General features: G+C 47.6%; 1 protein-coding gene across 1 annotated transcript in view; it reads right to left on the bottom strand.

Moving 5' to 3' along the window:
• SAMSN1 (SAM domain, SH3 domain and nuclear localization signals 1) overlaps positions 1–23,391 on the bottom strand; it is a 231,578-nt gene that overhangs the window by 119,632 nt on the left and 88,555 nt on the right. The window contains exons 8-9 of the mRNA XM_060234405.1: positions 23,210–23,336; positions 12,890–13,266 (exon numbers count right to left, since the gene is read on the bottom strand). Coding sequence (XP_060090388.1) covers positions 12,890–13,266; positions 23,210–23,336 — 504 coding nt within the window. The remainder of the gene's footprint in view (positions 1–12,889; positions 13,267–23,209; positions 23,337–23,391) is intronic.

Raw genomic sequence — 23,391 nt, 5'->3', positions numbered from 1 at the left:
ATTTTAATGTATTCTTTTTTCCTAATGGCAAACTAGAATGATGTTTATAATGTATGTTACATGTTCAAAAGTAAATTAAGTGAACACGAACACCTCTGGGAAAGGCATGTTCTCAGTTTAACCCACACCTGCAAGCAACAGAGCAATGAACAGCCTCCATTTATTGCCTTAATGCACTCACCATCATTCTCCCATTCTGATGTTACTATTTTGTTGTTTTCCTAAGCAAATGCTATCCAGACCAAATGTTCTTTCAGTTTATTAATTTCACTATGAGTTGTTTTTTTCTAAACTAAAACCTCAGTATTCAGGTTAAATTGCCGTTAGCACTTTGTGATAAATAAGTGTATTTTGGGTTGCAGTTTGGACACTCAGTCTCTAACAGGTTCGCCATCACTGCTGTAGAGTTTCAGTTGAACCCTAGGTCGTTTTCGCACTCACCTCCAGCCGGCGCGACCCCCCTCTTCACCGCGCAGGATCTGCACGGATTTCGCACTAAATGCCGCGGAGCAGCCTTTTGCGCCGGAAACTCCCGTCGCAAAAGCCGCTCAAACGTAAATCGCCAAAAAGCAGTTTGGCGTTTGAGCGGCTTTTGCACCGGGAGTTTCCGGCGCAAAAGGCTGCTCCGCGGCATTTAGTGCGAAATCCACGCAGATCCTGCGCGGTGAAGAGGGGGGTCGCACCGGCTGGAGGTGAGTGCGAAAACGACCCTAGAGTGTCACTCCAATGTGATGATGCACTTTTGCGTTTGTGCCAGAAATAGCTTCGTATATAGAAATGCAGGGCTTTTTTGTAGCAAGAACTCCTTTGCATATCAGACCACACACTACAGATGTAGCCAATCCTCCAAGAGTTTACAGGATTCTTAGTACAGGGCCAACTGTAAATTCCAGGAGGATTGGCTACAACAGGGCTGTGTGGCCAAATATGCAAAGGAGTTCCTGCTACAAAAAAAGCCCTGCAAAAATGCTTTGGGTGGATTAGTGGGTCCAAAAGAAGGTATAAATCTGGGATCAATTAAGGAAAGCGGCTGTGTCATAATAGGTGCTTTTAACTACCCACACATTGATTGAGTCATAACAGACAGGCATTCAGGTGATAACAGATGGGCAGTTAGGGGTGACCTCAGAAACTGACCCCAAAAACTGACCCCAGAGATACCTCAGAAACTGACCCCAAAAAACCTCGCAAACTCAAACATCTGCTGCCCAGCCCCACCCCGTACTCACCCTGTCCTCTGGCAGTCTCAGAGCAGCTCAAAAACCTACCACTGTTTATCTGGAACTTGGAGAAGAAATTCAGGAGAAATTCCAACTGGATTGTGCCCTAGATCATCAAGAGAATTGACTACTTTATTGAAGAATTCAGATTTGAATTTTATATAGAAAGTAACTTCCTGTTTATTCATCAGGGAACATGGTGACTTGTAGAGAGTGCCAGTGCTTATACCGACTCCATTTGTTATGTTTGCTCCTTACTCTGTCTTGGAGCAAATGTGTCAATCTGAATTTCAAATGCCGCAAACAATCACATATACGTTGACTCATAATTAAATACAAATAAAGAATATTTTTGAATGAGCCACTAAAGAACTTTGATAATCACTGTACCTCAAATCAAGTATTGTACTCTTTAATGAAGATAGTTCACACATTTAGCTGGGGACCCTCAAGCAGTAACCAATGAGTAAGGTATGTAAGTTGTGTGTAAAGAAGCCTCCAGCACAGAATCAGCAGATTGCATCTGTCAAGATTTTTTTTTTTTAATGAAGGCCTGAGTAGCAGTTACATCAAATGTCATAGGCTGTATCACATCCTTTGTGGATCACAGAAACTGGTGAGATTTGAACTTTTGGAACTATCTTATAAAGATCCAGAATTAATCCATTATTATAGTATGTTAGTCACTCATGGCCTTTACCTGTGGATAGCTAAATCTACAGACTGAGCTACATGGAAGCTAAAGAGATTTCTCTGCACACTTGGGTTGCTGATGTGTGGAGAAAAATCTGAAACAAAAATGCTCAGGAGAATTTAAAACCTCTCTCCAAATACAATTGTTTTGTCTGTGCATGCTCAGACAATGCAGTTCAGGAAATGGCTCTAGCCAGCTGCTGTGATGGAAGAGGATGCTGGCCACTGCTCTGGAACCAGCAGTGGTGGACACTGGCAGCCATTGCAGGCCCCACTATAGTAGTGCACACCAGCAGCCACTGCAGGTATAGCATTGAAAGATGTGGACACCAGCAGCCAGGGCTTTTTGTGAGCAGGAATGCAGTTCTGGCTGGTTTGATGTCAGGGTGTGTGGCCTAATATGCAAATGATTCATGCTGGGCTTTTTCTACCAAAAAACCCCCCTGATGGCCTGGCAATCACTGTGGGTCTGGCATTGAAAGATGAGGACACCAGCAGCTGGCCGATGTGAGTATGGGCATTGTGGTGGCAAATGCCAGCAGCCACTGCAGACCTGGCACTGAGAGACGCAGATGCTAGTAGCCACTCCAGATCCAAGTGCTGGACTGAGGGTGGCAGATGCTGGCTGTGAGACTCAGTGTTGGGTAGTATAGTCTGGAGCTTCACCAGCTTAGCAATGAGACAGATGTGGGATTCCCCCCTCCAAGTCTCCTGGGCCCTCCCTTGTTATTAATATCCAGGCCTCAGATTCAGCAGAAACTCACAGGAGCGCAGCTTCTGAACATTTCTGAGGGTTCCTCCTCCTCCTCCCCATGTCCATTGAATATTAGGTGCAGCTGCATAACAATCCCTGGATGAGCTCCACCACCTATTTTTCTACAAAGTGACCCCTGTTAATATCATTCCTACACTGTTTCTGCTCCCAAGAGTAGGGATGTGCATTCGGCTCGGCCGAGCCATATTTACAGCCGAACCAGTGTTGATTCGGCCGCATACGGAATAGCCTGCAGCCGACTTCCATAAGCGCCCATTACACGGCAGCCGAATAGGCTCGTTGTGTAGTTACGAATAGCTATTCATAAGCAAACAGCTGTCAATTCAAAACAAAAGGTGGCAATTAGCTTCTGGAGCTTCAAAGGAGCTCCTTTGGCACCTTCCCGCCTCTGCCTTAACATCCCTGGGATCAGGGAGGGGGGAGGGGGAAGAGGAGCCCCAACAGCCAATCCAAAGCATGCATTTGTAAAATACATTGGAAATGCATGCTTTGAAGGGCTTTCTAAGGAGTCTTCACTTCCTGGCTGACTCCTCCATGCTGTGTGTAAGAGATTGCTTAAGCTGCTGCAGCTCTCTCACTCAGACTTCCCTGGAAGACAAGGTAAAACACTTTTTGGGTTCTTGTTTTTATTTATTGTTGGTAAAAGGACTTTTTTTAAAGACTTAGAGTCCCTTTACTTATCCAGATTTGGGTGGTGGTGGGGTAGCTTATTTGGGGTTTCTGCTTGGGGAGGGGGCCTGGGGTGGGGGGGTTTGCCAATCTGCCCATATCTTAATTTAGTGAGAGGACTTTTAAAAGTGCAGTGTCCTTTTACTTCTCCTGATTTGGGTGGCTTTAATTTCTTGGGGTTAGGGTGAAGGGTTTTTTGGGGGGGAGGGGGTGGCAAAGTTCCTGTATTGTTAAAAGTTAATTTTTTACTGTTTTAAAAGTATTCAGTGTTTGATTTGTTGCTGCTGTGCTGCTGCTATTACTCTTTTCTTTGGGTTCTTGGGGCGGGTGCTGTTTGGCCTAATTTCCATTGTTTAAAAGGCCACTTTTGTCCCCCTTTTCTTGTTGGTGAAAAGGCCACTTTTTTTTAACACTTGGCCTTTTGTGATTCTGCTGGTTTTGTTTTGGTTTTTTAAATTGCCTCTGGTTGGTGTGGGGGTTGGTGAGGGTGTGTGTGGGCTGGGTCACTTTCTTGTTTTTATAGAGTAGGTTGTGTGTTCTGTGGCAGGGAAGCTGGCACCTGGGTGAGAGACCCAGAACCAGCGGGCTTTTTGTGGTTTGCCAGCTCTCCCCTTGTTATTTGGGGCAGGGCTGGAGAGCTGGCATCTGTAGATTGTGTGTTCTGTGGCAGGGAAGCTGGCACCTGGGTGAGAGACCCAGAACCAGCAGGCTTTTTGTGGTTGACAAGCTCTCCCCGTGTTATTTGGGGCAGGGCTGGAGAGCTGGCATCTGTAGATTGTGTGTTCTGTGGCAGGGAAGCTGGCACCTGGGTGAGAGACCCAGAACCAGCAGGCTTTTTGTGGTTGACAAGCTCTCCCCGTGTTGTTTGGGGCAGGGCTGGAGAGCTGGCATCTGGGTTTGCTGCAAGCAGGTCTGCAGAGCAGACCTTGAGCAGATTGTGTTTTGTGTGGCAGTGAGGTTGGCAACTGGGTTTATGTTGGTGCCAGGCCTGCAGGCCCAGGGTTCATAGATTAGATAGAGGGATGTAGTGCATTTGGGGCCTATAGAGATTCTCTGGTGTGAAGTTAGGTTTGGCTTTGGGTGCCCCAGGAATTGGACCCCATGGTCCAATTTTTTTGGGACTTGGGGGGGTTGGAGGGGAGAGTCCCCTTCAGGTCTCCTGCAAATTTGGGGGCTCTCCCTCAAACCCCCTCCCCTCCAGGCGGCTTCAATTATATCCTATTTGCCATTGATTTTAATGGCCCATAGGGTATAATGATGGAATAGGGGCACCCTCTTTGGGTGCCCCTGGAATGGGATCCCCTGGCCCAATCTTTTTGGGACTTGGGGGGGTTGGAGGGGAGAGTCCCCTTCAGGTCCCCTGCAAATTTGGGGGCTCTCCCTCAACCCCCCCCCTCCAGGCGGCTTCAAATATACCCTATTTGCCATTGATTTCAATGGCCCATAGGGTATAATAGGGCCGTATATTCGGTAATAGCCGTGCATCTACCGTATATGCGGCTATTCCGAATACGGTATTCAGTAGTGCATGGGGAATCCGAAATTTTTTTCCCTGTGCACTTCCGAATCCGTGTAATTCCGAATTTTTTTTTTTTGCACATCCCTACCCAAGAGCACCTGAGCTGTCTTGCTGGAATAGAAATTAAAATAATAAATTATAAATGCATAAAATTTAATAATCAGGATGAAAATACCACTATCACTGAAGCTAACCAAAACAGCTAGGTGTAAAAGCAACAGGCAATAAAGGCCTCGTTGAAAGAAGTAAACTCAACTGTAAAAATCCTTCCATAATTATATTTCAAATTATACATTTTTGATTTCCAAGGAAAGGTTATATGAGCTAGGACTAACCAACATCCAGAGGCAGAACTTACCACAACCTGACATAAGTGAGTGCCAGTCTTAATGGTAGCCCCATAAAGAGTGCATTAGTCCACCTGATTCAGGAACAGCATGCCTAGTACTTCTTTCTCTTCCATCTGCTGATTCAGAGACAATGATGGATATAGAAGCACACCTTCTCCCCCCAAAAAGAGCAATCCTAATATTTCAGGAGGTGGAGCAATTATTAATGGTCCATCTGTACACCCATTCTCATGGGTAACTTTTGGTAGTCTTTAAGTTTTAAAAAATTGCTCCATAATATGACTTTTCAAGTGGCAAATGTGATGCCACCTAGCTGCCTATCTCTGATTAAAATCAAGATAAATGGATGTTTGTTCTGATCAATAGCGAGTTTCCTTTCAAGAAGATCTTTTATAGTACTACCGATTCCTAGCAGCAGACAGTTAAACCTGAATCATATCAGAACATCAAATTGCTGAATTGTCACAACATTAAAGTAACCATTTACATGCTGACAGTGGCAGCCCAGCTACATTTTAACATTTAATATGTGAAAGAAAGCATTCACTATTTTCATTACACACTATTTTATGCAGGTGTGACTATGAGACATTGGTTAGAACTTGAAAAAAACTGATTAGTAATCTTTTCAAATTAATTAGAATAGATACCACAAACAAAAATAATAAATAGTCAAATTCTGTCAGGCTTACAAGACACAGGGTCTGAAGAAAAGGATATTTTCTTTTACATGTTAAATGCTAAGGAGATGTAAATCAATTTTCCAACAGCTACTGTAAATATTACACAAAGTGTACCTTTGAGTTCCCCAGAATGTTTAGTTAAAAACAAAGAAAGGCAGGTGAGAAGTGGGTCAGGGTTCAGTGGCAAAGCCCTTAGTTTGCAGTTTGAAACTGGTTCTAGCAAAGTAGTCATCTGACAAAATTAGCTGATTATAGCTTACAGGCAACCACAGTTGATATATGCAACTCAAGTGCCAGGCACATCTTGATAACCTTTAGAGGAGGAAAATACATATTTCCAGTTTCCAGATGTTTATTCTATAGTTATCTTTCACTACAATTATTTCTACAACTGCAACAGTGGGCCAATTTAAAATCCTTCTCAAGATGGTAACTGCACTTTTGTTGCTCAGTTGCACAGTTGAATCTGTCTCTTTGTAACCCTATGGACAAACTCATGCCAGGCCCTCCTGTCTTCCACCATCCTCCAAAGTCTGCTCAAATCTGTGTTTGTTACATCAGTAATGCTGTCCAGCCATCTCATCTTTTGCCACCCCCTTCTTCTTTTGCCTTCTGTCTTTCCGAGCATCAGGATCTTCTCCAGTAAGTGCTCCCTTCTCATTCGGTGGCCAGAGTATTTGACCTTCAACTTCAGCATCTGACCTTCCAGTGAACAGTCTGGGTTGATTTCCCTTAGAACTAAAGGACTGGGTCTTCTTGCAGTCCAAGGGACTCTCGAGATTCTTCTCCAGCACCACAGCTAAAAAGTATATATTCTTCTGCGCTCGGCCTTCCTTATGGTCCAGCTCTCACAGCCATACATTACTACTGGGAATACCATCGCTTTGACTATACGGACTTTTGTTGGCAGGATGATGTCTCTTTTATTATACTGCCCAGGTTTGCCATAGCTGTTCTCCCAAGGAGCAAACATATTTTAATTTCATGGCAGCAGTCACCATCTACAGTAAGCTTGGATCCCAGAAATGTGAAGTCTGTCACTACTTCCATGTCTTCCCCTTCTATTTGCCATGGTGTGATGGGGCCGGATGCCATGATCTTAGTTTTTTTAATGTTGAGTTTCAAGCCTACTTTTGTGCTCTCCTCTTTTACCCTCAGCAAGAGGTTATTTAGGTCCTCCTCACTTTCTGCCATTAGAGTGGTATCATCTGCATATCTGAGGTTGTTGATGTTTTTCCCGGCAATCTTAATTCCGGTTTCTGCTTCATCCAGGCCAGCATTCCGCATGATGTACTCTGCATATAAATTAAATAAGCAGGGTGACAATATACATCCTTGTCGTACTCCTTTTCCTATTCTAAACCAATCAGTTATTCCATATCCTATTCTGACAGTTGCTTCTTGACCCTTATACAGGTTTCTCAGGAGACATGTGAGATACTCTGGTACTCCCATCTCTTTAAGGACTTGCCACAGTTTGTTGTGATCCACACAGTCAAAGGCTTTAGTATAGTCAATGAAACAGAAATAGACATTTTTCTGATACTCCCGTGCTTTCTCCATAATCCAGCGAATGTTGGCAATTTCGTCTTTAGTTCCTCTACCTCTCTGAAACCCAAATTGAAGTTCTGGTAGTTCCCGATCTACATACTGTTGAAGCCTAGCTTGTAGGATCTTTAACATAACCTTGCTGGCATGTGAAATGAGTACAATGTTGCAATAGTTTGAACATTCTTTGGCATTACCCTTCTTTGGGATTGGAATATAAACTGACCTTTTCCAATCCTGTGGCTACTGTTGCATTTTCCAAATTTGTTGACATAGTGTGTGCATCATTTTAACAGCATCATCTTTTAGGACTTTGAAGAGCTCAACTGGGATACCATCATCTCTGCTCGCTTAGTTGTTAGTAATGCTTTCTAAGGCCCATTTGACTTCACACTCCAGGCTGTCTGGCTCAAGGTCAGCGATTTCACTGTCAAGGTTGTCAAGGACATTGAGATCATTCTTGCATAATTCTTATGTGTATTCTTGCCACCTCTTCTTGATCTCTTCTGCTTCTGTAAAATCCCTACCATTTTTGTCCTTTATCATGGCGATCTTTGCACAAAACGTTCCCTTGATTTCTCCAATTTTCTTGAAGAGATCTCTTGTTCTTCCCATTCTATTGTTTTCCTCTACTGCTTTGGATTGTTCCTTCAGGAAGGCCTCCTTATCTCTCCTTGCTGTTCTCTGAATATCTGCATTCAGTTGTTTGAATTTTTCCTTTTCACCTTTGCCTTTCACTTTCCTTCTTTCCTCAGCTATTTGTAAAGCCTCATCAGACAGCCACTTTGCTTTTTTGCATTTCTTTTTCTTTGGGATGGTGCTGATTGCTGCCTTCTGTACAGTGTCACGAACCTCGGTCCATAGTTCTTCAGGCACTCTGTCTACCAACTCTAGTTCCTTAAACCTATTCTTCACCTCCACTGTGTATTCATAAGGGATATGATCAAGGTCAAACCTGAACAGTCTAATGGCTTCCCAAGTTTTCTTCAGTTTAAGACTGAATTTTGCAATAATCTGAGCCTCAGTCAGCACCAGGTCTTGTTTTTGCTGACTATAAGGAGAGCCAGTTTGGTGTAGTGGTGAAGTGTGTGGATTCTTATCTGGGAGAACCGGGTTTGATTCCCCACTCCTCCACTTGCAGCTGCTGGAATGGCCTTGGGTCAGCCATAGCTCTGGCAGAGGTTGTCCATGAAAGGGCAGCTGCTGGGAGAGCCCTCTCCAGCCTCACCCACCTCACAGGGTGTCTGTTGTGGGGGAGGAAGGTAAAGGAGATTGTGAGCCGCTCTGAGACTCTTCGGAGTGGAGGGCGGGATATAAATCCAATATCATCATCTTCTTCTTCTTCTTCTTCTTCTTCTTCTTCTTCTTCTTCTTCTTCTTCTTCTTCTTCTTCTTCTTCTTCTTCTCCATCTTTGACTGCAGAGTATATAATCAATCTGATTTCTGTGTTGCCCATCAGGTGATGTTCATGTGTAGAGTCGCCTTTTAGGTTGTTGGAAGAGGCTGTGCTATGACCAGTTTGTTCTCTTGACAAAACTTTATTAGCCTTTGCCTGGCTTTATTTTGTTCTCCAAGGACAAACTTGTCAGTTGTTCTGGTTGCTTTTTGACTTCCTACTTAGCATTCCAGTCCCCTATGATGAGGAGGACATCTCTTTTTGGTGTGAATTCTATAAGGTGTCATTGATTTTCATAGAACTGGAGCACTTCAGCCTCTTTTGCATCAGTAGTTGGGGCATAGACTTGGATTACTGTGATACTGAATGGTTTGCCTTGGATATGGACTGAGATCATTCTGTTATTTTTGAGATTGTATCCCATTACTGCCTTCCTCACTCTCTTGTTAACTATAAAGGCCACACCATTTCTTCTATGGGACTCTTGCCCACAATAATAGATGTAGTAATCATCTGAATTAAATTCACCCATTCCCGTCCATTTTAGTTCGCTGATTCCGAAGGTGTCGATGTTCAGTCTTGCCACCTCTTGTTTGACTACATCCAGCTTACATTGATTCATAGAGCTTACATTCCACGTTCTATTGCAGTATTATTCTTTGCAACATCAGACTGTTCTTTCACCATCAGACACATCCACAGCCGAGCATCCTTTTGGCTTTGGCCCAGCTGCTTCACTCTTTCTGTGGTTACTTGGACTTGCCCTTCGCTCTTCCCCAGTAGCATATTGGAGACCTTCTGACCTGAGGGCCTCGTCTTCCCGTGCCATATCTTTTAGCCTTTTGTCCACTGGATTTTCTTGGCAAGAATACTGGAGTGGTTTGTCATTTCCTTCTCCAGTGGATCACATTTTGTCTAGGTTCTCAGCTGTGGCCTGTCCATCTTGGGTGGACCTTCATGGCATAGCCCACAGCCTCACTGAACCGGGCAAGCCTTCTTGCCACTTCAAGGCAGCAATCCATGAGAGGGTGATAGCAATACATATTTGCAATTTCCAGATGTTTATTCTGTAGTTATATTTCACTACAATTATTTTACAACTGCTACGGTGGGCTAATTTAAAATCCTTTTCAAGATGGTAACTGCAGTACTACTGGCCTTTTTTGGTGTGTTATGTTATTGAGAGGCACTGCCTGATATAAAAATACTACCCCAGTACAAATAAAGAGAGAGGGTCTCCTATTTCTGATAAACAAAATGGAGTCCGAGCAAGGACAGGCCAAGACAACACTCCATCTAAATGGGTGGAGTGGACCCAGTAGAGAGCCTGGTTTGGTTGGCGCCTGCAGTCTGTATCTCAGCACAATCTCACCTATTTCCCCTTCCAGTGTCCCCGCCCAAACAGGATGTGTAATAGCATGGGAACTACAGGTAAGTATTACTCTCACTCTGCTCTTCTGAAACTTGCAAATTGTCTCTTCCTCCAGTCTATCACCTCTACCTTGCTAAATCCAATCAAATGCATAACTTGATCGATCCTACCTTTAAAGTCTTTGATCCCTTTTCTGAGTGTCAGACAAAACCCGGTAACAAATTATGCAGTCCCTCCAAGCTTATCATCCTAGTGAAATGTGCGAAGTTTCTCAACATAGCGATCCAAGATAGCCATCTATGAAATATCAAAGCTCCTTTGGTAATTACCGACCCCCATTCATCATATCCCTATAAAGTGTGGGTCAACCCCCCCCCCCTCGGTGTATATTCTGTAGGGTGCCATTTGCAGTCTGTACCACCCGTTACTTCTGTATTGGGTCTATAGGGCGCGTTATGCTGGTCGTTCGCGTTCCTCTCCATGCATTTTTCCTTTGGACGAATGTCTGCTCTTCTGGATCAAGTGAATATTACCCGCTTCAACAACCCTTGAATTCCTCTATCGATAACTTCTATTTTTCTTAGACTCTTGTTTGATTGTATAAAGATATGTGTGTATGACTCCTCTTGTTACATACTCTGAGTAAACACTATAAAGGATACAATTGCTTGGTCTATTTCTTGGCTGAAAACCTGAACTCTATATTATTGAAAGCAAAGATGTTCACTCCTAATTCGCTCTACCAAGTTTCTTAGCTAATTTCCCCATTAAAATAAGAGTCTTAAAAGCACTGCCTATAACAGTTATTCTGATTTTTACTCTTACATTGTAAATGTTGATCTATTAACTTTTGCATTCCTCTATTTTCACTACTGCTGACCTTATACCTGCCAGCTCAGTTAGGAACTTAACATATGAAAATATGAACATATATGAACATGTGAAGCTGTCTTATACTGAATCAGACCCTCAGTCCATCAATGTCAGTATTGTCTACTCAGACTGGCAGCAGCTCTCCAGGGTCTCAAACTGAGATTTTTCACGCCTATTTGCCTGGACCCTTTCTAGTTGGAGATGCCAGGGATTGAACTTGGGACCTTCTGCTTACCAAGCAGATGCTCTACCACTGAGCCACCGTCTCTTACTAATCTACTCTAACTAGCTCTATTTAAGTAAGCATAAGCCACCAATACAGTATGAAGAAGCTGAAAAAACAATTCTCTCACAGCCAATCTGAGAGTCCTAATACATTCCTGCTTGGGCCCAAAGCAACCAGCTAATCCCATACTGTGAACAACTTAACAAACACACACATTTTATTTAGTTATTTATTCATTTAAGACATTTATTAGCCCCCTTTCCACCTTATGTAATTCAAAGTGTCCGTCAATATAAACAGAACAAAAACATAAAAGTACACAAAATAATTTTTTAAAAAAACCACAAATTAAAATCACAATTCACAACAGTCAGTATGTAGAAGAAATTAAACTAATCAAGTGCTATCCTGAACAAAACTATCTTCAGCTACCTGCTAATGAGTAAAAGTGAAGGAGCCAGGTACATCTCCCTGGGAAGGATGTTCCATGATCATGCAGCTACTACTGAAAAGGTCCTCTGAGCAGTCCTAAGGACATCTCCCTGAGGACCTCTCCTGAGCAGAAACATGAGAGATGATGGTCCTTCAGTTACCCTGGTCCCAAGCCATGTAGGGCTTTAATGGAAAAAAACCCCCCAACACATTGAATTTACAAGATATACCAGGATAGCCAAACTTTCTTAATGTAAGAGCCACATAGAGTAAACATCAGATGTTTGAGAGCTGAAAGACATGAATGTCAGATGTTAGAGAGCCACAAGACAAGAAGGAAGAAAGGAAAGCAAATAGATGGGGGAAAGAGAAGTGGAAGAAAGCAACTTTAACTTTGAATGCATTCTCCAAGTTGCCTGCTGGCTTAGCTTGGAGAAGTTATTTAAAGAGATGAATGCCTTCTCCAAGCCAGCCAATGGGGCAGTTGGGGCTTCAAGAGCCACACAATACATGTGAAAGAGCCAGATATGGCTCCCAAGCTGCAGTTTGGCCACCCCTGGGATATACTAAGGCTCATAAAATTCAGAGACTTGGTCCATTCAAGAGGCTTCAGGAAGAAGTAATATATCCCAATAGTGTAGTCAGTGGATCCAGTAAAAATTAGTGAACATTGTAGTGTAAAATTAATTTCTCTATGAATTTTTAAACAAAATGACATGATAAGCAAACATACCCATAACATATGTATCAAAATTATTCTTAGCTGCTTATATCTCCAACATCTATCTAAGTCTGATAACCTCTATTTATGTATTTATTGCTGCCTGCCCATATAATATAAACAGATTTGTTGTATTATTTGATTATAAGTTGCACAGAGTCTTTTTGACTGAGATGTAGTGTAAAAAATTTCAAATACCAAAGGAAGCACATCTGTAATGCACATGTGACTTATATAATCTGTCCTGACTATATATGGACTCAATGTAGGCAAATCTGGGATGGTTTTATTCTTATGGGAAACTGCCCATTGGTACCTTTTGATACTTCTATCTGGCCACAGTTAAACTATAGTACATGCAAAATATAGCCCAATACTAAGTTTTTTAGTTGAAAAAAAATCAACAACTTACCCATGAAAATGGGAGATCCACATTGGTAAGGGAACAAGAAAGACGGGGCTGGTGAGAACAAGTACATTGTTCCCACTCTTCTATTCTGGTGATCAGAAAATCACGAGGACATAACTGATTGTCAGGGAAGGGCTTCCAGTCACTCCAGAGCTGAAATTCAGTTTCCGAACGGATAGAAATGTTTCCCAGGTTGCTCAGTCTTGAAGTATAAGATCTGCCTAAAGAAGCAGAGATGACATCTGTTCTAGTTTTGCTTTCTTCCTTTTGTCTTGTGTTCTCCTTTAAAACTTTCTTGTCCTGAGATTTTGTTAGTTTCATACAAGATGTCAGAACCTCATCCTCATCTTCAGATGGGCAGGCATGCTGTGGTGGTGGATCTTCAAAAAGTATTTTAAAAGATTGTGGTTTAAAACTGGGTGAATATCTGTCCCTCAAACACACAAATAATAAAACAATGTGGGTAGATGCAGTGATAAAGTGCAGGTAGCCACTTCAGAATCAACAACTTATCTATGACAAATATGGACAATTAAAATAGCTGTATCCCATCTTTCCTCATGACTCAAAGTTGTTTACAAGTTACAGTTAAAGCATTACAATGTTGAAGTGTGGTGTCTCCTAATGTGTTCCAATTGCCAACAGTGGCCAGGAGGCATTGCCTGGGAGTACCCTACAAGAATAGTGGGGTCCCCGCCTTGGAATCAGAATGGATGCTGCTTGTAAGAAACATGAGAAGTGAAGCTGTTCTCTGCAAAGGGTCAGAGATACATGCCTGGACTTGTGCTGATTACAGCATAGGTATCCTCCTGGCCTGGCTCATCTCCACCTCCCAAAGGAATGTACTGAACAATGAGGGTTCACAGGTAATGTATTGCTCATGTCTTAATCTCTGGCTAGCTAACTAATGGTCCATCTTCCTGCCTTCCTGTCACAACTCAACTTCTTTTTGTTTACCTCTATGCTAAAATCTTTTGTTTCCATCCTGACTTCTCCTCAGAGTATTGAAACTAAATTACTACTAAACATTAAGCTCATCATGGCCCATCTTGGCAAACATTAAGAGTCATCTTCACCTATTGTCTTAGGCTGGGAATCCATTCAGGTACCCAGGAAAGACACATCATCAACGATTAAGAGCCATCATAGCTCTGGGAGGGTCTTCACCTCTTCAAAGACTATAAAACATGAGAGCAAGCCAGACCTCCTTGTTCAATCTGGGCAATAGGTTGTTCCCTCATTACTCTAAGTAATGGGCCTCAGATGTGGCACGATGGCAGTGCACGTTTCCATCTTTAATTTCTAAATTGACATCTGCACATCTGCAGCAGGTAATATCACCCTCTTCAACAATTCCTAAAATTCCCTAGCACTCATATCTATTTTCCTAGCTCTTGATCGTGTATTGCTTGTGTGTGTGTGTGTGTGTGTGTGTGTGTGATTGTATTTTTACATATTTTTCTTAATAAACATTTTTTAAAAGTATTTTAATTCTGGAGTTTTTCTTTCTGAAATCAGATCTTCGTATCATTGGTAAAAGATCCTTGCTACAAAATAGCTCTACCTAAGGTCTTCCTCTGCTAATTCTGCCCCATAAAAAGAAGAGACCCACACAGCATTTCCAATAGCAATTTGACACATTCTTTGAGCCAGCTTGAATAACACTTTGTCTTATCAGTAGTTCACAGTAAAAATATTGCACAAGAATAATAACAAGGTGTTTTACATCTGAATAAATTAAAAAGGTAAAGGTAGTCCCCTGTGCAAGCACCAGTCGTTTCCGACTCTGGGGTGACGTTGCTTTCACATTTTCACGGCAGACTTTTTACGGGGTGGTTTGCTGTCCTGTGCTTTTACACTGTGGACTTGTTCTCAGAACACAAGCTGAAACCAGCATAGATTTTTATGCAATTATTAATATTATTTGTTTATTTATATTCTACCCATTCCCCCGCAGGGGCTCAGGGTGGAGCACAACATAAATAGTAAAATCACAACAAAATCACAGCAGTATAATAATAAACATCCAGTTACAAGGTCCGGCCCCTTCCCAGCCGAGCCTGCTTGCAGGCTATAGGCTGGGGGCCGTTTTTGCACCCCCGGAAGGAGGGAGGGGCAGCAGGATCACCCGACATACGGGTGTTTTGCTGAGCGCGGGGGTGGGGCTTTATAAGCCCCGGCTCCCGCCTCGTTGCGCAGTTTGGGTTTTGGCTCTCTGTGGAGAGCCACGTCCGTTGGTGCTGCTGCTGGGCTAGGCCTGGGCAGCTTCGGGTGGAGCTCACGCAGAGCGGCGCGGCGAGCTTCCGGCGGATCAGCTGTTTGGCGCTGGATTCCTGAGCGGCGAGGCGCGCTTGCGGCGGCTGTGTCAGGAGCCGGTGTTCTTGCTTGGTGGATCAGCTGTTTGGCGCGGCGGGGAGGCGTCGCTGCAGGAGACGCGCTTGCGGCGGCTGAGTAGCGCTGCGAGGGGCCCAGTAGCCTCGGAGGGTTTGCTGGGAAGGCGGTGGGAAGCTGTCCCTAGAAAGGGAACGAGGTCTGCGGGCTGCACATTAAGGCGGTCCCTTCTCGGAGGCTTTGCTTTGGAGGGCGAGCCGGGTTCCTTTGCTCTAAACGCCCCCCCCCCCCGGCTTCCCTTTACCTGAGGGCCTGGCGCTGGGGCTTGGGCCTTGAGAAACCTTTCCCCTCTCATCATCCCTTCTTAACCGCGTGGGGGGGAAGGTCCAAGGGTCAGTGAGAGTCCCTGCCTTGCGTGCAGAAGACCCCCGTTCCAATCCTGCCATTGTCAGTAAAGTTTTGGTGCCTGTTGGGTGCTGTGGGCTGGTAGTTGGGCTACCTTATTGGCAAGGGTGTATTTATCTTCTCCTTGAAAAAAAGGGGGTGGTGGAGTAGGGGGCCTTTGGCTGGCCTGCATAGCCTTAGCCTTGTTTCATTGCTGGTCCCTTGTAAAGGATGCCTCCAAAAAAGGGACAGGGTAAGTCCAAGGGCAAGCAGCCCGCTCGCCCACCCCGTGGGCGGGGGCAGCAAGGAGCCCCAGTTGAAGATCAGGGCCAGAGTGAGCGGGTTCGTCTCGCCATTATCAATCAATTGGAGGCCCTGGAACAGGAACATGTAGCCAGGGGTGCGCCCATTTGGGAGGGCCGTCGCCGTGCCACTGGCAGGTCGGCGCGGCTGACTTTTGAAACGGAATTACTTGCAAGGCTGTCTGCTTTACAGGGTGGGCAGTCGGAGCCTGAGGCGCCGTTGGAACCTGACCAAGAGGAGGATCCAGGGGAAGGCCCTTCGGGCATGCCATCGGGCGAGGGGGCATCTGGAAGCGGTGGGCCGCAGCCCCCTGGAGGTTCGGGCGTCTTTCCTGGTGATGGTGGTAAGCCCATTACTCTGCCCGTTCAGGGCTGGCCTTGGGGCCCCGCCCCGCCAACCCCTCATCTGCTGGGGCCGAGTGGGGTGGGATGGGGGCTCGGGTGGTTAGGTGCCAGTGAGCAGTTGGGCCCCGCTCAGCCATGGGCTTGGGGCCTGCATACCCCCAGTTTGGTGTCCAACGCAGTTCCTGCCCCTATTGTTCAACAGGGGGGTGCTGTGGTGCCGCCCTCTGCCCCCCCCACACTGCCCACACCGGGCCTTCTGCCTTGGGGTGGGCAGCAGGGGGCGCAATTGCAAGGTGCATGGCCTGCAACTCAAGTGGGGGGGTGGTTCTACCCCCCGAACCCATATAGCAGTATCCCCTTTCATGCTCTCCCTTACGGCGACACTTCCTTGCCGTTGGGGGATCATCTGACGTCGGCCACGCGTGAGAAAATCCTCCGCGGGGAGTACGTTGATGTCTTTAGTCTCCTGTTTAGAGAGCTCGAGAAGAAAAGTAAGGATGAGCTCGACGACAGGGACAAGGAAAAGTTGAAGCGGAGGAAGATTGATAGGGCCTGGGCAAACTGGTTGCCCGGCTTCATGATCTATGCCGGGGTCATTGCAAGAGCACAGCCGGCTAGGGCGGCTGCCCTCTTCCAATATATAGACATAATTTATAGGGCTTATACGGACTTCGCCGGTGCAGCCTGGCTGCAGTATGACGAAGCCTTTCGGATGCGGGCTGCCGTCAATCCGGGAATGCCGTGGGACCAAATAAACCAACAGCTGTGGTTGCAGCTGATGGCTCCAGCAAAACCTAATGCTGGGGATAGGTCCGACAGCGGCCATTTGGTGCAGAGATCACAGCAACAGCAGAATACCCCAGCGGCCCGCGTTTCCGCGGGCCAGCCGGTTCAAACCCGGTTGTTGTGCTGGGAGTTCGCTTCCAAGGGGGTCTGTCCCAGGAAGCCCTGTAAATTCCGTCACGAATGTCCACTGTGCAGTGGGCCCCACGCATTGTCGGCCTGCAGTAGGTCAAGGCCTGGAGCGGGCGGCAAGCGCCCCGGAGGCGGAGGCGGCGGGTCACAGCCACCTGGTAAAGGGGCCCAGCCCCATCCGCCTGCCGGCTCTCAGTAAGTTATTGGCAACATATCCGTGTAAGGCTGATGTTAGCTATTTATGGGAAGGTTTTACTCTGGGGTTTCGGATCCCGTATAGGGGGCCTAGGGCCCCCTTTTTAGCCCCCAACCTTAGATCGGTGGTTGGACTTGAACATGTGGTGCGGGAAAAAATCGCTAAAGAATGTCGGGAAGGCAGGGTCCTCGGACCCTTCGATGCACCGCCGGTTCCCGCATTGAGGGTCTCCCCGTTGGGGGTGGTGCCCAAGAAGGCAGCAGGGGAGTATAGGATTATACATCACCTGTCTTATCCTAAGGGAGCTTCGGTGAACGATGCTATCCCTGAGGAACTTTGCTCGGTGCGCTACACTTCCTTTGACCAGGCGGTCAAAGTAGTTCGTGGCTGCGGGGTGGGCGCGGAGTTGGCGAAATGCGACATTAAGTCTGCATTTCGCCTCTTGCCGGTCCACCCTGATGATTTTGAGTTATTGGGGTTTTCCTTCGAAGGGAAATTCTACATGGACCGGGCTTTGCCGATGGGATGCTCCATTTCTTGTGCAGCGTTCGAGCGCTTCAGTTCCTTTTTGGAATGGGCGCTCAGGGTTCGGACGGGGGTTAACGACACGGCGCATTACCTGGACGACTACCTTTTCGTAGGTCCAGCAGGATCTGGTCAATGCGCCTGGTTGTTACGCTCCTTCCAGGAGCTAGCCCTCGAGCTGGGTGTGCCATTGGCACAGGAAAAAACCGAGGGCCCCAGCTCGGTCCTTAATTTTTTAGGTATTGAGTTGGATACTCTACAACAGTCATCCCGTTTACCGGAAAGTAAGGTCTCTGACCTCAAGAGGCGGTTGGCCGCCTTGAAGGGGCAACGTAAAGTCTCCCTTTTGGAATTGCAGCAGGTGGTGGGCCACCTCAACTTTGCTTGCAAAATGGTGGCCCCAGGCAGAGCCTTTTTGCGACGCTTTTGCGACGCCATGGGCCGGCTGCGCCTCCCCCACCATAGGGTCCGTGTCAATGCTGGAATGAGAGCGGACTTGGAGGTGTGGGAGGAGTTCCTTGAGTCCTTCAATGGAGTTTCTTTCTGGAGGGAGGACCTGAAGATTGAAGCGGAGCTTCAGATTTCTTCGGACGCTTCCGGTGCTAGTGGTTTTGGGGTGTATTTTAGGGGCCATTGGTGTGCCGAGCAATGGCCGTCTGATTGTTTGGACAGCGGGCTCTGTAGAGACCTTACGTTTCTGGAATTTTTCCCCATCTTGGTGGCCGTTTGCCTATGTGGGGAGCAGCTTGCCAACCATTCAGTCCTGTTTTGGTGCGATAACATGGCTGTGGTACATGTTATCAATTCCTTGACTTCTAAATCGGTGGCGGTTATGAACCTGGTTAGGTTTTTTACCCTGCGTTGCCTCCGGTTGAATGTTTTATTCCTGGCTAGGCACGTACCGGGGGTATGCAATGGTGTGGCGGATGCTCTGTCTCGCCAACAGATGGAGCGTTTCCGGCAGTTGGCCCCAGAGGCAGATTCATGTCCGGCGGAAATGCCCGCGGAGCTCTGGAGGCTTGGGAACAGGAAGCCGGTAGGGCCATTCAGTTGGCACTAGCCCCTAGTACAAGGAGGGCATATGCCAGAGCGTCTGCTCAGTTTGGTGAGTTTAGGGGGGCTGTTGCACTCCCGGATTCCTGGCCGATTCCCGTGGCGCACATCATACAATTTTGCGTGCACCAAAAGGAAAGAGGCTTGGGGTTAAAAACCATAAGGGAACAATTGGCAGCATTGGCCTTTGAAAGCAAGGCCCGAGGCCTCACGGAATCCACTGGAGACTTCAGAGTTAAGAAGATGCTGGAGGGCTGGGCCCGTGAGCGGGTCAGGCAGGTGGACGACAGACAGCCCATATCCCCGTCAGTCCTCCGCGGATTGTTTGGGGGTTGGCCTAGTGTCTGCTCTTCCCCATTCGAGTCAGCGTTATTTCACGCTGCCTCGCTGTTGGCCTTCTTTGGGGCCCTGCGCGTAAGCGAGCTGGTAGTGCAGTCGAAGGCTGACACTTCCGGGAGGGCGCTCCAATCCGGAGACGTAAAAATTACCAATAGTCAGCTGGTTCTGACGATTCGCAGGTCCAAGACTGATCAGAGGCAGAGGGGAACCGTCATCACGATCGGCATGTGTGCTTCGCAGGAATTGTGTCCGGTCAGGGCCGTTCGCCGCTACGCCCAGCTCAGGGGCGCGGCCCAAGGTCCTTTTCTTAGGCATGATGACGGCTCTCCTCTTACCAAATATCAGTTTTGGTCGGTCACAAGCACGGCCCTGGTTCGATTGGGTCTAAATGGCGTCAAATTTGGGACGCATTCTTTCCGGATTGGGGCGGCTTCCACAGCTGCCGCTATGGGCTACACGCCCTCCGCCATTCAGCATATCGGCCGATGGCGCTCGGCGGCCTATAAGTCTTATGTGCGCCCCCTGGTCACCTAGTGGTAGGCGGGGGGTTGGTTAATTGTTTGCGCATCTTCCTGACTGTTGTTTGTTTTTTCAGGTGCTGTGGCTCGGGGTGAGAGAAGGCGAGTTCTCATCTGCGGGCACAGCATGGTTTTTTGGGCTGCCCATTTTGCCAGACGGTCTCCTGTGGGCACCCAGCTTGGTCTCAGTGCGTGGGCTACTGTTGAATGGCTGGGTCGTCGGGGGCTGCGCTGGCCCGGGATCATGCCATTGTTGTTCCGGGAGCGGAAGGGGTTACCTCCTCACATACTGGTCGTTCACCTGGGGGGGAACGACTTGGGGTTGCTGCGTGGGAAGGCTCTTTCCCAGCAGGCGTTGGCCGACCTCCGCGAAATTCGCCGCAGGTGGCCTTGGGTTATATTGGTGTGGTCGGCAATTTTGCCACGCATTGTGTGGAGGCATGCCTTTTCGCCGGGTGGTATCGAACGGGCCAGACGTAAGGCCAACAGGGCCATTCAGAAGGCCATGGAGGAGGGACTTGGAATTTTCCTCCCTCATCCGGCCATACGGGTCAACCAAGGTGACCTGTATCGGCCGGATGGCGTTCATTTATCCGACTCGGGCAACCGGGCCTTTTTGGACGACATTCGGCAGGGGGTGCGGCTGGCTCTGGGCCACCCGTTGGGGCGCTAATGCCAAAGCAGAGGCTTGGCATTGGCGGTGGCTGGATGAGGTTTGGCCACAGGGGTTTTTCCAGGGGAGCACCTATGGCCTAGCACCATTGGTGCGGTGGTCTGCAGGAACCGTAGATGGGCTAAACGGCTCAGTACGGTGATGCAGAACACAGGGAGCCTCACCTGGGTGGATCTTTCCATGGGGATTGTTCCAGCCCGGTTGGTGATGGCTGGAGGCCTGGCCGCTCAGTTACAACCCGATTACGGCGGGTTTGTGCTGGGGGCAGGGTGGCTCGCCCTTTGGACAAGGCGGGGTCCAGGTGTTGACCCCAGGGCTTGTCTGGTCTGTTTTCTCCCCCCCCTGCCAGTTATATGTGTTAATTTTAATAAAGCGGCCCGGTTAAAACCCAACATTTGTGTCTGCCTCTTCTTTCCGACTGGGGGGGCAAGGTCCGGCCCCTTCCCAGCCGAGCCTGCTTGCAGGCTATAGGCTGGGGGCCGTTTTTGCACCCCCGGAAGGAGGGAGGGGCAGCAGGATCACCCGACATACGGGTGTTTTGCTGAGCGCGGGGGTGGGGCTTTATAAGCCCCGGCTCCCGCCTCGTTGCGCAGTTTGGGTTTTGGCTCTCTGCCCGCCCGCCCTCCCATCGGCAGTACAGGTGTATACCGGTCGCCTTTTGGGGCCAGGTAGGAATTTTTTCACCCCCGCAAAATTGGCCTATGTGGGGGTGTTTTTCGCCTACCTTGTACTGCCTAGTAGGTTAGGTTTGTTGAGTTTTCGTCGGTCGCAGGCTGGATGAGGTTTGGCCACAGGGGTTTTTCCAGGGGAGCACCTATGGCCTAGCACCATTGGTGCGGTGGTCTGCAGGAACCGTAGATGGGCTAAACGGCTCAGTACGGTGATGCAGAACACAGGGAGCCTCACCTGGGTGGATCTTTCCATGGGGATTGTTCCAGCCCGGTTGGTGATGGCTGGAGGCCTGGCCGCTCAGTTACAACCCGATTACGGCGGGTTTGTGCTGGGGGCAGGGTGGCTCGCCCTTTGGACAAGGCGGGGTCCAGGTGTTGACCCCAGGGCTTGTCTGGTCTGTTTTCTCCCCCCCCTGCCAGTTATATGTGTTAATTTTAATAAAGCGGCCCGGTTAAAACCCAACATTTGTGTCTGCCTCTTCTTTCTGACTGGGGGGGGCAATATTTGATACTACAGAATAGTCCAGCAGAATAATATGATAAGGTGGTGTAGCTGGACATTGCAGCAGATCAGTGCATTAGAATGGTACAGTAGGGGAGGCCAACCGATCTAGAGGATAGATGCCCACCACCTCACCCAAAGACCTGGCGGAACAGCTCTGTTTTACAGGACCTACAAAAGGCTAGCAAGCCAGGTTGGGCCTGGATCTCTATAGTGAGCTGATTCCACCAGATTGGGGCCAGGACCAAAAAGGACCTGGCCCTGGTAGAGGCAAGACAGGCATCTCTTGGCCCAAGGACAGTCAGCTTATCTTGGGAAGCCGAATGAGATGGTCCCACAGGTATGTTGGTCCCAGGCCACATAAGGCTTTAAAAGTCAAAACTAACACCTTGAAGCAGATCCGGTACTCTATAGGCAGCCAGTGCAGGCCATGGAGCACTGGCCACATGCTAACCCATACAAGTGATGCAGTCAGCAGGCGAGCTGCCGCGTTCTGCACTCGCTGCAGTTTCCGGATTAGTTTCAAGGGCAAGCCAGTGTAGAGCGAATTGCAGTAATCTAGTCTGGAAGTGATCATTGCATGGGTCACTGTGACCAGTTTTGGGGGGGGATAGATATGGTGCTAGCTGCCTGATCTGCCATAGATGGCAGAAGGAAGACCCAGCAGCCGCCGTGACCTGGGCCTTCATAGAAAGTGAGGTATCCAAGATCATTCCCAAACTCTTCATCTGTTGGGTCGGCACTAAAACAGCGCCATCCAAGGCTGGGAGTTGGGTACACAGACCCCCTCCTCAACTCAGGCACAGGTCCTCCGTCTTAGTTGGATTTAACTTCAGTTGGTTCTTCTGTAACCATCCTGCTATGGCCCCTAATGCCTCAGACAGGTCTGCGATCCATCAACAGATAGAGCTGGATGTCATCAGCATACTGGTGACAACCCAATCCAAAACCTCGGGCAATCTGGGCAAGGGGGTGCATATAGATGTTAAATAATATGGGCGAAAGAATAGCTCCCTGCAGCACTCCACATATAAGTGGGTATTGCAGGGAGGTCTGCTCGCCCAGCATCACCCTTTGTCCCCGTCCCCGGAGGAAGGAGAAAAACCATTGCAAGGCTACCCCCTGTATTCTGGCTTCAGCAAGGTGGTTGGTCAATAGATCATAGGCGATCATGTCAAACGCTGCTGACAGGTGGAGAAGAATCAGCAGCGCCGACCCGCCTTGGTTCAGATGTCTTCTTAGGTCGTCTGTAAGGGCGACTAGTACCATCTCTGTCCCATGGCCTGGGCAGAAACTGGATTGGAAAGGGTCCAGGGCAGATGTTTCATCCAGGACGACCTGTAGTTGCTTCGCCACTGCTTTCTCAACTACCTTTCCCAGGAATGATAATAGTTAGCTAGAACCAAAGGGTCCAACAAGGATTTCTTCAAAAGTGCCTGAATTACCGCCTCCTTTAATTTCTCTGGAAATGTCCCACTCGTCAGGGACAGGTTGACAATATCACCCAGAGAAGCCCTGATATCATCCTGGCAAGCCTTCACAAGCCAGGATGGGCAGACTTGTACTTACTGAGAGGAGCCAAGACATGCTTGATGTCTTCCAAACTGTGTACACTGGCTTTCTTGGTTCGGACTAATTTCTGCAACTGTTTTAAGGTTCCCATTGTTTCAGCTTTGTTTTCATCTGCATCTGCAACCTAGTATAGCAAAATAAATAAATAAATAAAAATTGGGGAGCTGAAAAGATTTAAC

The sequence above is a fragment of the Heteronotia binoei genome, chromosome 3 (assembly GCF_032191835.1).
Source record: "Heteronotia binoei isolate CCM8104 ecotype False Entrance Well chromosome 3, APGP_CSIRO_Hbin_v1, whole genome shotgun sequence".
Classification (NCBI taxonomy): Eukaryota; Metazoa; Chordata; class Lepidosauria; order Squamata; family Gekkonidae; genus Heteronotia; species Heteronotia binoei.
This window is presented reverse-complemented; position numbering and strand designations above follow the sequence as displayed.